Source organism: Petromyzon marinus, chromosome 30 (genome assembly GCF_048934315.1).
Source record: "Petromyzon marinus isolate PM22_M1 ecotype Great Lakes invasive population chromosome 30, UKy_Petmar_22M1.pri1.0, whole genome shotgun sequence".
Lineage (NCBI taxonomy): Eukaryota > Metazoa > Chordata > Hyperoartia > Petromyzontiformes > Petromyzontidae > Petromyzon > Petromyzon marinus.
The window spans coordinates 5,607,837-5,621,696 of record NC_133696.1 but is presented as its reverse complement, the minus strand read 5'-3'; the positions used below and the strand labels follow the sequence as shown (position 1 = coordinate 5,621,696).

Below are 13,860 nucleotides of genomic sequence, written 5' to 3'. Positions count from 1 at the left end.
AAAAAAGACATCGTACAGTTCATCCATTCAACGATATTTACATCGCCGATTGTGCCTCCGAATGACGGCCAATTCATGGCGTAGACAACGATGGCAACGAAGCGAATGCACCGATGAGACAACAGTGGGGGCCCGGAAATTTCACCAACCGTCCTTTGTAAATCAGAAAAAACTCGCCGCTTTAACCAATGAGCAATTGCACGCGCTCTACGTACAAATATTCCCGTGTAGGCTCCTAAACTACCGGGGGGGGAAAGTGCTGCTGATGAGTACCATTCGAGGGTGGGACAGACGGGGCACGAGGGCGGCTGTGCGGTTTAAGCACCACACAGCCTCGAAATCCCAATGTGTGCTGCACCAGGTATAATACTCTCATTCGAGCCTTGAGTCAATCCCACTAAAGGCCGAGTCAATAGAGGCACTCGGAGGCGACCACTCTCAGCCAGCGAAATGTTTCGCTACGGCTGTGAATCAATCCTCAGGTCGTCAGGGTTCATCGCGCACCGCACTCCCCCGCTGTTTCATACGCTGCCATCCGTATGTGCAGCACCCAGGCACTTTTAAATGATTCCTCCAAATCACACAATAGAGTTGCCTACTTTCGTTGCTTTATTTAATGTTAAATGTAGAGTTTGTTGTCCATTCCCCGCAACTCCCGATTTCGCACGGTTGGTTTCGTACGGCGCAAAAGAAGTTGACATTAGTCATTGCCAATGATTTTCCTACTAAGACACAAGTTGACAATGAAGATGAATGAGATGGAACAGAATGGTATTTGTAAGCGTGTTGAAACATGGTCAGTCTCTGCAACCCGACACGGCTTTGGGGAGGCCTTCAATCCAGTGACTAATCGCTGCAATTTATTCACAATATGCATTCTTATTTTTTTATATAAATGAACATAATGCGATTGTGGTTTTCCCCAAGAAAGTTTAGTTGAAGCAAAGGACAACTGACTCACTCAAGTGCATGTGCTGCCAATGGCGCATTAGTCACCGCACGCGTTACTGTACACGGCACGTGAGAAATCAATTTCCGACAACGAAGGGGCATATCAACGCATCGACTGATTTAGACTCTTAAGCTCGCGAGAACGTACGTGCAATCGCGAGGGTGAGAACCGTCATTCTCATATCCGTGTACACGTTGGACGTTATGAGTTCACATCACTCTCCCGAAGCCACTTAGAAGTGCTATCCAATCTATCGAAAATGGTTCTTGGATTGAATCGCGACAATTTTTCCATACTACTGTAAATCCTCCCATTAGCAGGGTCGCACCTCCGATTAGCACAGTTGGCTACGCCCGGTGCGAAAGAAGTTCAACATACATACGTACAATCCATCTCTGAACGACTGTCTCACCACACTGTGCTGGCCGTGGAGGTTGTGTGGCTATACCTCTCCATGCTGGTCAGTGTGGATTGGTGAACTGGCAGGGAGGGGTGGGGGGGAGGCTTGGGCACCGGTTCAGACATAACTCTCAACCGACGTTAGCCCGTGGCTGGGAATCCAACTCAGGTGGCCGGGATCATCGTTCGGTGCACTAACCTGCTGTGCCACCGCCGCTCCACACCCCAACTATCGAATAACAAAACAGAAAATATATTTAAGCAAGAAATACGCAATCGTGTCATTCTGAGATCACAAGGCTGACTAAAACCACAAGGGCTATAACAACCATAAACACATCACTGTGGCAATTTACACTAAAGATTAAACAATTTTTCTTATTTAACCAGGTGAGGCCCACACACAGCTATATAGCTCTTTTCAGAAGCGACCTGGCCACAAATGATACCTTAACAAATAGGCTTATCACATGGAAATTTATAGCAGCCAAATACAATAAACGCACGTTGATACCATAAATGTGGAGGGATAAACCGAAGGACCCGGAGCAAAATCCACGTGACCACGGGCAGAGAGAGACAGGCCAACTCCAAATATACAGCAGGCATCACGGTCAGGATTAAACCCACGACCTCCCGCATCCCGGGCGAGGTAGTTAACATCTCATCACCGTGGCGAGAGAGTTCCACTGTGCAGGCATCGGCAAATGTTTGAACCAAAATGACATTCGCCAAAACGTAAATATGGAGGCCCGAACTGTTTATTTGCCCCTTTTTACCACAATGCCAGATGGTAAAATGCAACCACCATGAGACCGACAGCAATTATGACCGCATCTTGGATGTCAAGGCGACTCGCTCGCATATTGTTCGTCAGTGATGATCGCCTCCTGAGTCACCAACGCTGGCAGCCGCTTATGCAACGACCCTTGTGAAACACGAGCTGCTCACTTGGAGAGAACTACCTGCCGGATCACGTACAAATGTGTCGCGTCAGGCCACGTCCCTCGTGCCAGCACCTCAACTCCGTCTCGCTTGCCACCCAACCCCGCGTGAGTTGCCTTTGACAAGCCCATGCAAATCTCGATTTTAAATTCTCCCCAGGGGGGGGGGGGGGGTGCGAGGGATATGATCTTAAATGTGTATGTATGCAGAACTTTTCGTACCGTGCGTAGCCAACTGTGCCAAATCGGAGGTGCGGGATATATCCGTATGCCGATCTGGTTAATCGGCACGTAAGCGACATGTGAGGTTCATATCGAATGGGAGCTCTTTACCTCTCTCTAGCTGTGGCATATGCGTACATTATTATAGCTTGGCACACGCAGTTTTACAAAGTCGCGAAATTGGGGAGATTTGCTCAACGACCAAAACTAAAAACGCAACTATTTTGATTTTACCAAGGTAAGGCCCACTGAGCTATGTAGCTCTTTGTCAGAAGCGATTTGGCCACAGATGATAGCTCAACAAAGTGGCTTATCACGTTGGTCGGACTATTATAGCAGCCAACCAGGGGCACCCAGAGAAAAATCCAGGCGACCACGGGGAGAACAAGCAAACTCCAGATATACAGGCGTCGGGGTCGGGATCGAACCCACGACCTCCTGTATACCAGGCGAGGTAGTTAATATTTCTCCACCGTGATGCCCCCAACAGCACCGTGTACTGCTGTACAGGAAGCGGTCTGTGCAACACACGTTGAGCAGAAAACCAGTGCATGCAAACACGAACGCACGCACACCTGAGTGATAGCACTGCTCCTACTAATCATACGAAATAATCATGGTTAGTTTGCTTGCTTACCCAGTATAGCCTCACCGAGTCTCATAAACGATTGTCAGAAAGGTCCTGCCAAGTTTTAGCAGTAGGGGGCGACATTTCTGCTGTGTGTAATCCCAATTGAGTAATTTGCAGAATAGTTTTTACCATTGAGATGTTTGGCCAACACCAGTTACATTACAGAGGTTTTTTTTAAGGTTCATTTAGCTTAACTAATAATAGTTAGTTAAATAAACATTTTGTTTAGTAACACAAAGAAAATTAATGCTTGCAGAAGTAGCGCATTTAAGAAATGTGGGTCACTGGAAATAGCCCATGTCCCACTTTGACCACGTTGTAGAACTCTTAAGATTCGCTGTAAACGCCAAACGCGCTTCAACGGCCAAAGCACAGCAACTCGTAGATGATCCTGAGAGTAGTGGGGAAAAATGTCGTCAGCCACCCTACACGGCTGCCTTGGGTTTAATCCCAAAGTCAAGAGAACAACGACAAACCAGCCATTGCCCATCCCCTTCAAACCAGACGCGGCGACACACACTGTTCAACGTGGGGATGCCTTGTGCCATCACATGGAACTGCCCTCGCCAAAACATACAAAGTGTGGTTCGGATGACGAGTGGGTGACGTGGATGATGCTAGCGTGACGTGCACAATCCTCTGTTAATCCTCCCGTAGGATGTTTACTCGTGTCAAACCATTAATTAATTCACGGATATGTCTGAATCCACTGTCTGGATGAATGAGAAGGCTTTGTGATGGCAAATCGACAAAAGAGCAATAAAACATGGAAAAAAAGTTCCGTTTGAGTTGCGCTCTGTACAACAGTTGAAGCAATGTTTTCATCTCGCGTCGCCACACTCGTCAATGTGTGGAGTTGGTGAATGGTAAAGAAGGGGGGGGGGGTCGAGGAGGGGGTTATCTCACGACCCGGTTCTGATGTAGAGGTCACTCACCATGGATGATTTATGTGGCTGAAAATCGACCTCAGAAATCGAACTCGGGCGTGCCAAGCGCTGTGTCGTTGCTGTACCCCATACTTATTTTACCCCAAGTCATTGCGCACTGCCCCGTCACGACTCTCCGAGGCCGCTGGGGCACCCTCGCGTGCGAGGATATCCTGACCGCGAGTTGCTAATTGTTATGATGTATGTAGTTCACGTATGTAACAATAATATCAGTATCAGAAGATTTATTTATACTGGAGGGATCCGATGAGCTATAAAGCTCTTTTTCACAGATGTCAAGTAGGCTGCTGCTGTGGACGGCGGCAGTGACGTACACTGGTCTCTTGAGTTCTTATCCGGTTTACACAAATAAACTTGACTTGACCTTTGACACACCTCTACGTTTTTGACACTCCGGTACCAGACCAATGTCGTACAAATTGAAGATGCCCACTGTTCCCCCTACAGCAGGGTCTTGAGATGCGGCTGCATTCAGGGCCTCCGCTGCAAGGGATCCCCCCCCCCCCCCACATCGCGACGTTTCCGCATCGGTAGCGCGAGCGTGGCGCAAGGGCTGGGGGGCTGTGCCCCCCGCGACAAACCACCCGTGCCGATCCACTCACCGGTCGTGCTTGCTCTGCCGGATGCAGCCCTCGATGATTTCCTTCACTTCAGGAAAAGCGACCTTGTTGAAGCTCGCCGGCTTCACACCCTGCACGCGGCATGGGGAGGAGGGGGGGACGGGGGACATACAAGATCATTTAACTGCACGCGTGTTTGTGCGCGCGACCCAAGTTCGATTCGCGCTCACGGCCAATGCAGGCTATATTTTGGTGATTTCGAAAACGTTTTTTTGGGTTTGGCCATGTTTTTATTTTGTTGTAAGTACGGAGTTAGACTGATGGCCTTAATCTAAGTTGTCTTGTGGTTGCTGTTGTTTGACTTGCATCCCACTGGGATTTTTGCACACAGCGTTGGTGTACGGTGCTTTTCCTGCAATATTTTGCTGTTTTTTCTTGGATTTTCTGCTTGCACAAAGTCACATAGTCACTTTAAGATGTTTTCTTGTTCATGTTTATGTTTTTTGTTTATTGCGGTTGCACCCGATTCAAGAGCCGAATGGCTCACAGGGCTATACCAAATAAATGAAATAAATGAAATGAAAGGACTCAGCCTTAAATGAGTGCGTGCTGCGTGAAAACATCGCAACTAGCCCGGGCGTGGTGTTGCACAACACACCCCCTCAAGTGCCGTGCAGACCTTCATAGGTGCTCGCTAACAGCAATTGCCTCCAAAAGTCTGCTAAGGCTATACGGGGGATATTTGTGGGCGTGTATCTGTGTATTGATGTGCAGGCAGGTATGAATCTGCGTGTGCACGTCTTTGCGTGTGTGACTGTTTATTTGCGTATGTGTGCGTCTGTGTGTGCATGGAAATGGATTTGAGCGTCTGTGTTTCTCTTTAAACGTATCTGAACGTGCGTGTGTGTGTGTGTGTGTGCGTCTATGTCTGTGCCTGTCACTTTGGTCACCCCTATCATTCCCTCCACTTCCCGATGCTTTCATCGAAGCTTCGGCCTCATTGTGGGTGAAGTCACGTAATTACCTGCCGCTCGTGTAATATTAACGTGACCTTTGAAGTTATATACAGGCAATTCGGTCTTTTAATCAGGAAACAAACCAATAGAATCGTCCTGCATTTCAAATGTGTAAATACATACATTTATTTTTTTAAGAGGCACGTGTTTAGACACATACGATCCGTCGGGCCATTTGGCAGTTTTGGCCCAAGAATGAACCCCGAGTTCGGAGCTAGCGATGGTTTCCGCGCTGGTGAGCGCAACAAAGGACACAGGGCGTCTAGCATTACGGGGGTGTTCATAATTTATTGTTTTTGGGCAATGGAGAAAATTCACCAAAATTGGGCCTCGACACAGCCACTCAAAAACCTTGGCAAACGCACAGAGAAGAGTGAGCGAGCACATCCGGGGGGGGGGGGTCTTTAAACAGCTGATAACGACGGCCTTTTGATGGTCACCCCATTTTACAGCGAGAGGCACAGTTTTTTTTTACTCATCTTCGGCTCGATTGATTGGAAGATAAATGCTGGAATTCCTTTTTTTGAGCAGGCAGGACGCTTGCATAGTTTCTTATTCCCACCCCCTCCCCCCCCGAGCACTTTTTTAGTAACGTTAATATTTCGAGAAAAAGCAATCAACCCCCCCCGCCCCAACAAGAAAAAGTAAAGTCGGCCTATCTGACATCACCCACACACGGCTAATTACAGACCACGGCAGTCGGCAATTTCCCCCGGATGGGCCCGGCAGAAACACCACACTCCTGCTCGCATGAACAAAAATGACATTTAGTTATTTTTGGAGAAATTCTTGGAACCAAAGTAAGAAATGTCAGCAAGATACGTTTAATGAATTAAACAAATTAAATTGTGCGCAAGGCGATTTTATACTTCCCCCTCCCCGAACCCCCAAAAAAACCTATTTTCTGCTGAAGATGGAGTAAGCGTTTATGGATTCCTGTTGGGACAATCTGTAAACCGAGACAGAATGGCCCCCACCTGTCTGTCTGCATGCCCTGCTGGGCAATAGGGGGGGCGGGGGGAGGGCCCTCGGGGGGGGAGGCGGGGCAGAAACCAAGGTGACACCGCATATGTTAAGTGGCAAAGTAATAACCGCTATCTACTACACAGAGCAGCTGTAGGAGGGGATTTAACACGAAGCAGCCTATTTTTAAAATGCGTGACGGATGTGGGTTCGAATCGCACCTCAGATTACAATGCAATTATTTTCACTCCCCCCCCCCGCCTCTCCACCCCCATCGCTGTGCTGCGATCTCCTATCTACCTCGCAGCCCACGCCAACACCACCCTGGCTTTCCCAGGCAGTCTCACGTCAAAGCACCGACCAGGTGCAAAGCTGCTTGGCCTTTAAGAAACTTGGTGCGATCGGTGCATGATGGGGTTAGTTGGTGAAAAGACTTGGTTGTGGGTGAAGCAGAGGTTAGAAGAAGGAAGTCATATCTGAGATGAATATGAAGAAAACTAAAGTTATAACCAACGGAAAGGCCTAAGATTGAATGTTAACGTATTGAAATGTGCGCAAATGTAATAATTTAAGGAACTCGGAGAAATAGTTCAATCCTAACGATAGGCAGGACAGAGAGACGCAAGAGAGAATCACTCGTGCTGGGAGAAATTATTTTTGGTCAATGAAAAGTTTCACAAAGGGACGATGACCGACGATTACCGATCAAATTTCGATTTAAAGCTTTCGTGACTGCAAGGATTCATCTTCTTTGGTTCTTTCGGTAAAGTCACGTAGAATGAGAATAAAATAATAAATTGATCAAATAAAATAACACAATAATATTCTCACGACGTTGTGGCCGAAACGTCGTGAGAATTTTATTGTGTTATTTCGTTTTATTAATTTATTATTTTATTCTCATTCTACGTGACTTTACCGAAAGAACCAAAGAAGATTACCGATCGATTGGAAACGGGATTCTTGTACTTCACCAGGAACGAACTGAAGGGCACCAATGTCCCCTCCCCCAACTAAAGAACAAGTGAGAACGTTACGAGTCAACCAAAGGGCAAGGAGGATTTTAAACGTAACATGGAGGTACAAAATGAAAAGAAACATTCTTGACTTGAGAATTAAACCAAGACAATAACGGGCATCATGAACAATGTGAAACCAAAAATTGAACGCAGTTGGGGGGGGGCATAACATTTCGCTGGGGACAACAGAAGAGAGAGATGGGCCAAGCATTAGCAATGGAATGGAGACGATGGAAGGGAGGGGAAGAGAGGGAGACAGAATGATGAGATGCGCAGGATGAAAAGAGAAGATTTTGGAGGAGCAATCTGGATGGAAGTGGCAATAGATTGTGAAGAATGGAAGACAATGGGGAAGGCTTTTGTCCAGCAGTGGGATGTTGATGGATAAGAAAGGAGAAAGAAAACGACTTGCATAGCCTTATGCAAAAGCCCAGAGACTTACACAGACTTATCGACAGACCCGCAGGCCCACACAAAGAGCTTTACACTTACAAATATCTTCTATACGCCAATGCATCCGAGCCTCATGGCACGGCGATATTTCCACTGGATATATACCCGTGTCAAACCGGGAACCAAACTGCCCCTGCACCAGCATCACAAGACGTTGAATCTGGCTCGGGGGCCAAGCAGGGCCAAGGGGGCAGGACGGGTTGGCTGCCCGCGATGTCGGTCAGTACACAGGGCGCTGCGGTGGCTAGGAGATGTTAACTACCTGCCTGGTATACAGGAGGTCGTGGGTTCAATCCCGAGTCCGACATCTGCTATGCATTTGGAGTTTGCAGGTCTCCATCTCCCCGTGGTCGCATAGATTTTCCCCTGGGTCCTCCGTTTTTTTTCTCCACACGCGTTTTAGAGTATTTGGCTTCTATCCATTTTTCCAAGTGATAAGCCACTTGTGATGGCAAAGTCGTTAAAAAAAAAACAGCTATATCGCTCAGTGGGCCTTACCTGGTAAAATTTAAATAGTTTATAGTCAAAATAGAGAGGGGGTGCCGGCATTAGTGGGTGGGTGGGGTGGGTGACTGGGTGGTTTGGGTGGGTGGGTGACTGGGTGGCTGGCTGGGTGGCTTGGTGGGTGGGTGGCTTGGTGGGTGGCTGGCGCGCTGTGCACTCACGCTGGTGACGCGGCGGTAGATCTGCGCGGCGTTCTGGCACTCGGAGTAGGGGTACTCGGACGTGGCCATCTCCAGCATGCACATGCCGAACGCGTACACGTCCACCGACTCGTCGTAGTGCTCCTCGTACATCTCCGGGGCCATGAACTCGGGCGTCCCTACCACGCAAACGTCGCACACAAGTCAATGTCTCCTCTTCTTCTTCGTCGTCGTCGTCGTCGTCGTCATCATTATCCGCCACTCATGACAGAAGGGCAGTCAAAGGAGGGGAATTCACTGGCGAGGGCAGCTATCGTGGAGACAGAACAATGACACTGGCCCATGTGCAAGAGCTACTTGGGACGTTACATTGCAAAACTCAGACAGTGATGGTTTGGAAAAAAAATATGTATTAATAAATAGATCATGGCTGATGAGGATTCCCTGTGGCACTGTCTGTGAAGAGTGAGATTTCATCAAAAATAGGCAGCCTAATCACGTGACTATCCCGAATGCTCACTTACTGCTTCTGCACTAGTGGCATTAAACGCGTTTATGGAAAATGTAAGTCACATTATTATTATATTTATTTTCATTTTCACACCAACAGTGCTATTGACAAACATGTTGCGTTTGTCTGTGCACGACTGCCAATGCAGTATCACCTAATCGTTCATTTAAATTCACATGTCACCGTGCTGGGGAAAATTGCTCAAGCCGCCCACATTTATTGAGCCACAAAATCCTGAAAAATAAAATGTTATTAAAATAAATAAATGTTTCCTGCGTGCCGTCCCCCCCCCCCCACCTCTACGCATGTCTCATTAGATGGCGATGTGTGTTATTTAGCACCAGTCAAGCTCAGCAGCCAGTTATCCCATTCCCGCAATTATCCAGCACGGACAGCGTAAGGTATGATTTCCCCAACCTTACAATTACGTATGTGAGCAATGAGACGGGAAAAAAATATATATTTTTTTAAAGTTAACTACAGGCAATCTGCAGCAAAATTATTTCTCTCATTGCGATGCCAACAGGTGATAAGCCCCCACTGTTGCGCGCCTTGCATTTAAGGAACCTCTTATTTTGTTCTCGATGTGGTGTTGTTATCATATTACATTGCAACCACGACAAAGACGAGCACGCAGCAGCCGCCAAACCTGACCCCAGAGAGTAGACAAACGCCAAGCCACTGCTGGTACTACGGACCAGTGACTAAAATCACCCGGAATGCGTCCGATCTCACCAGATCTCCCCCGTAACGAAGCAGAAGTGAGCCTGGACATTGCTTTGGATGGGCAACTGCCACACATAATAATAGGTTTCTTAAAGACTGCTACAGGGCTACATTGTCATCCGAAGTCAGTGTGGTAATAATGCACGGTTGTACTGTAACACACTGCAAATTCAACACAAAAGATAAAGATCTCCCGCCGCATAGCCTTAACAGACTATTGGGGCACCACCGCCTTCACCAACCTGCACCAATCAGCGCGAAGGTCAAACAACTTCCGCAATCCGCGCGGCGTGGGGAGGCCCCCTTCCACCAATGGATTGACAAAAAGCCTGCAGGTGAACTCGAGCAGGAGGTCGGCAAACCTGTGGCTCCTGAGCCGGACACGGCTCTGTAAGGACTGCTGCTTTGTGACGTTGTTCATTCAGGACCCACCGTCTGGTATTCACCACGTGCATTGCAGGCTCTTGAAATACTGAGGTTTTTTTGTTACCGAATTCGAAAATAATGGCTCTTCTTGTTATTTTGGTTGCCGACGCATGTATTCGAAATAGCGCTAAGTGGGATATAACATGGGCAACTTTGCATTACCCATACCAAGGACAAATCAGCTTCATAATTTGTATCAAGTGATAGTGCGGTGATTATGTAATTTGCATTCGCAAAATTCTGTTTGAACTTGTTCAGCAAAGCTTACACGGTCGTATCTCTTGGCCTTACAAGAAAATACAGAGCAGACAAAACAGCCAAACTTCCTGGTGTGGGTCGACGGTGGCTTTTTTTGGCCCCAAATTATTTTACAGTTGTACCATGGGTGTCACTTCATGAGATTAAGAAATTCCCAGGAGGAACTGTCACAGCCAGGACGGAGCGCATCACCTCGTGTCAGGGAGCGGCGCCGAAAGACGAAATCGCAGAACCCCTTTGGAGGTTACTTCAATAAACATCCCTGCCAAAGTTTGTTTGTCACATGCCAGTCAAAGCGAGAGAGCAACATTCGACGCATTATCATTCAAATTTAACGAATTCCTAGAGCTGGAACTCTAGTCAAATTACACAACACATTTTTGTTTAATAATGTTTTGCTTGTAGCCATTGGTGACAAGGGCTGAGACAGGAATCTCACTACAGCTGAGAACGTGGTTTAATCACGGGCGGCTAAATCCTGGTTTCGAAAAACCATCTCCCTTAAAAGGATTCCATCCTAGGTGGCTGGGTGGCTCAGACGTCAGTTCTGGGCTGGGATGGCCGAGACAATGAGTTTGAATCCAGGCAGCTGTATGTGATAAGAACCGGGTCAATTGCAGTGTGTTGCTGGTCTCAGCCCGGTCACCAATGATTTTACAATTGAACCTTATGGCGGGACCCCGGGGTCCCATAAGCCCCCGGCTCTCACATAAACATTATATTATAATGTAAACAAAAACTTTGCTCTTTATCACCAATGGGTTTGAAGGATGGTGGCAAGTGTTGTCTTGTTAAACTATGCATATAAAACTGACAACTACTTACCTGCAGTACCTCTATTTAAATACACTATCGAAAAAATCATTTACACCCCTCTGTCAACCATCGAGTTTCTCAGTGTGGATTTGTGAACACACTTTGTAAACAGTACATAAAATAGTACGCATTTTCAATGCGCTGTTCATATTGTAACAAGTGTTTATACCAATGTTACTCTACAGAGTAGTGGGTCGCCGCTCCTCTAATCTGCATTGATGCGAGCGGTATGTTGGGACTATGGCTTAACCGCAGGAAAAAAAAAACCTATCTGCACAGATGCATACGGACAAGAGAAGTATTATCAAACAGGAGGAATTAACGGTGCAACGCATCTCATCTGTTAAATATCTGCAGGGAATAGGATTGTCATCGATTGAACCTGGCTGCAGACATTGGTAGGCCACAAATAATAATGAAGACAAGAGAGCAGTTTCACTGTATTAGGCATACCGTTATGACAAATAAAGGACTTAAGTCGTGTCGGCAGTTTGAGCAGCTTTGGATAAGACCTACTATGATCCTGCCCATACCCGAGCATGGAGTGCATTCGCTTGTTCAGCTCTTCTGCGCATTGGTCCTCGCTGCGTTTGAACGACATGACAACAGAATCATCCGCGCCAGGTGGGTCATGGCGTTTATGTGCGCATTGGGACGGAGTCGCCAAAAATAAATAAATTACGATTTTGACTTCCGTTTATTCGGGACCCCGGTTCAATTAAACAATCACATTAAAGTTGGCTCCGCACTTAAAATGGCTAAATTCCAGCTCACAGAATTACATTTTGTTCAAATGCCATGCGACAAACATTACTCTCACATGCAGGAAGGGGATTATGAACGTGCTGCCCTCCACTGTGTGGACCCCAGACCGCTTGAATAGTTCTCAGAAGTAGCTCCGTAATATCTGCTTCTGTATGTATGTACGAATGACTTCTTTCGCACCGTACGTAGCCAACCATGCTAATCAGAGGTTCTCTAGCACTAAGGGGGTTGTGCAGTGCTTGTGCGTTTTCGATTGGATTCTTCGTCTCGTCACATAATGTCATTAGCACAGCTGAGAAAATACTGGGGAAAATAAAATGACAAAAAACATTAAACATGAACTTCGTCGACCGCACTCACCGATGACACTCTTGGCGAAGGAGGCCCTCTTGAGCGTGGCCAACCCCAGGTCCCCGACCTTGACGGAGCCCGTGGGACCCGTGATGAAGATGTTGTCGCACTTGAGGTCGCGGTGAATGATGGGCGGGTCGCGTGTGTGCAGGAAGTGCAGCCCCTTGAGGATCTGTCGGCACCAGCTGCGCATCACCTTGATCTTCATCTGCTTGAAGCGCTTCAGGTAGCTGTGGGGGAAGGGTGTGGGTATGGGGAGGGGGGGTGTGATAACAGTGGAGTCAAGTTAAGTTAATTTTGTTCGACCAGGTGAGAACTCAGCTGACCAGGGGATAGGTCGCAATTGCAAGAGTGATCGGCGACACGAAAATTACAAACGCAACACAAACAATAAAGTACACAGAAATCAGAGGAAAAGCAAACCGTGTCACAAGAGGAATCGAAAGATTTGCAGAGGGAGGTGGGGATAAGTGTCGCAAAACCATCCCCGAGACTCGCAACGCCGGCGCTTAACTCCGATAAATGGAGCGTTTCTGTATAAAACAAACAGAACAGCATTCCGTCTCTCCATATACGCATACAAAATGTGTTTTAGTCCATCGGCACCAAGGATTGAACAAAAGTGTACAGGTATAGACATCTGTCAATCCACTGCTGGATGACGGCCTCCCAACATCGTGTGGATCGTGGGGATTATTACTTGACTGAAGGATGCTTCTTCCAATGAATTTCGACACCCAGTGTAACTTACCCGGTGAAATAAATGACATCAGCACTGTCGTTGCTAACATTTCAACGACACTTTCAATGGGAACAATATGGTATGTTGGCTGTTGGATAATGATTAGAAACACTCGAGTGTCATAGATATCAATGCACTTGTGTACGTGTGCAGCAATCGATTACAACTGGACGAGGGACCTCCCTACACCACTTTGGTCAACTCAAACAACCCCCACGACCCTCCCTGGGGGTTGTTTGACCATATTTCACCACTTTTGTCAGTTCGGGAGGGTGAAGGCGGGGGAGCATGGGAGTACAGCACAACAACGGATTTTGCCACATTTCCCACCACTTAGCCCTGCAGCGTGCAAACTAAAAATAAAGTTAGGGAGGAGCGAGCCCGCTCACACGCTGGGCGCTAGATGTTCACTACCTCGCCTTGTATACAGGAGGTCGTGGGTTCGATCTGAACCCTGACGCCTGCTGTATATTTGAAGTTTGCATGTTCTCCCCACGGTCACGTGGGTTTATCTC

General features: G+C 47.4%; 1 protein-coding gene across 15 annotated transcripts in view; it reads right to left on the bottom strand.

Annotated features, from left to right (window-relative positions):
* LOC116947509 (uncharacterized) overlaps nucleotides 1-13,860 on the bottom strand; it is a 134,979-nt gene that overhangs the window by 66,547 nt on the left and 54,572 nt on the right. For all 15 annotated transcript variants that reach the window (XM_076070643.1, XM_076070641.1, XM_076070642.1 and 12 more), the window contains exons 4-6: nucleotides 12,613-12,833; nucleotides 8,772-8,929; nucleotides 4,698-4,786 (exon numbers count right to left, since the gene is read on the bottom strand). In XM_076070643.1, the coding sequence (XP_075926758.1) occupies nucleotides 4,698-4,786; nucleotides 8,772-8,929; nucleotides 12,613-12,833 (468 nt within the window). The remainder of the gene's footprint in view (nucleotides 1-4,697; nucleotides 4,787-8,771; nucleotides 8,930-12,612; nucleotides 12,834-13,860) is intronic.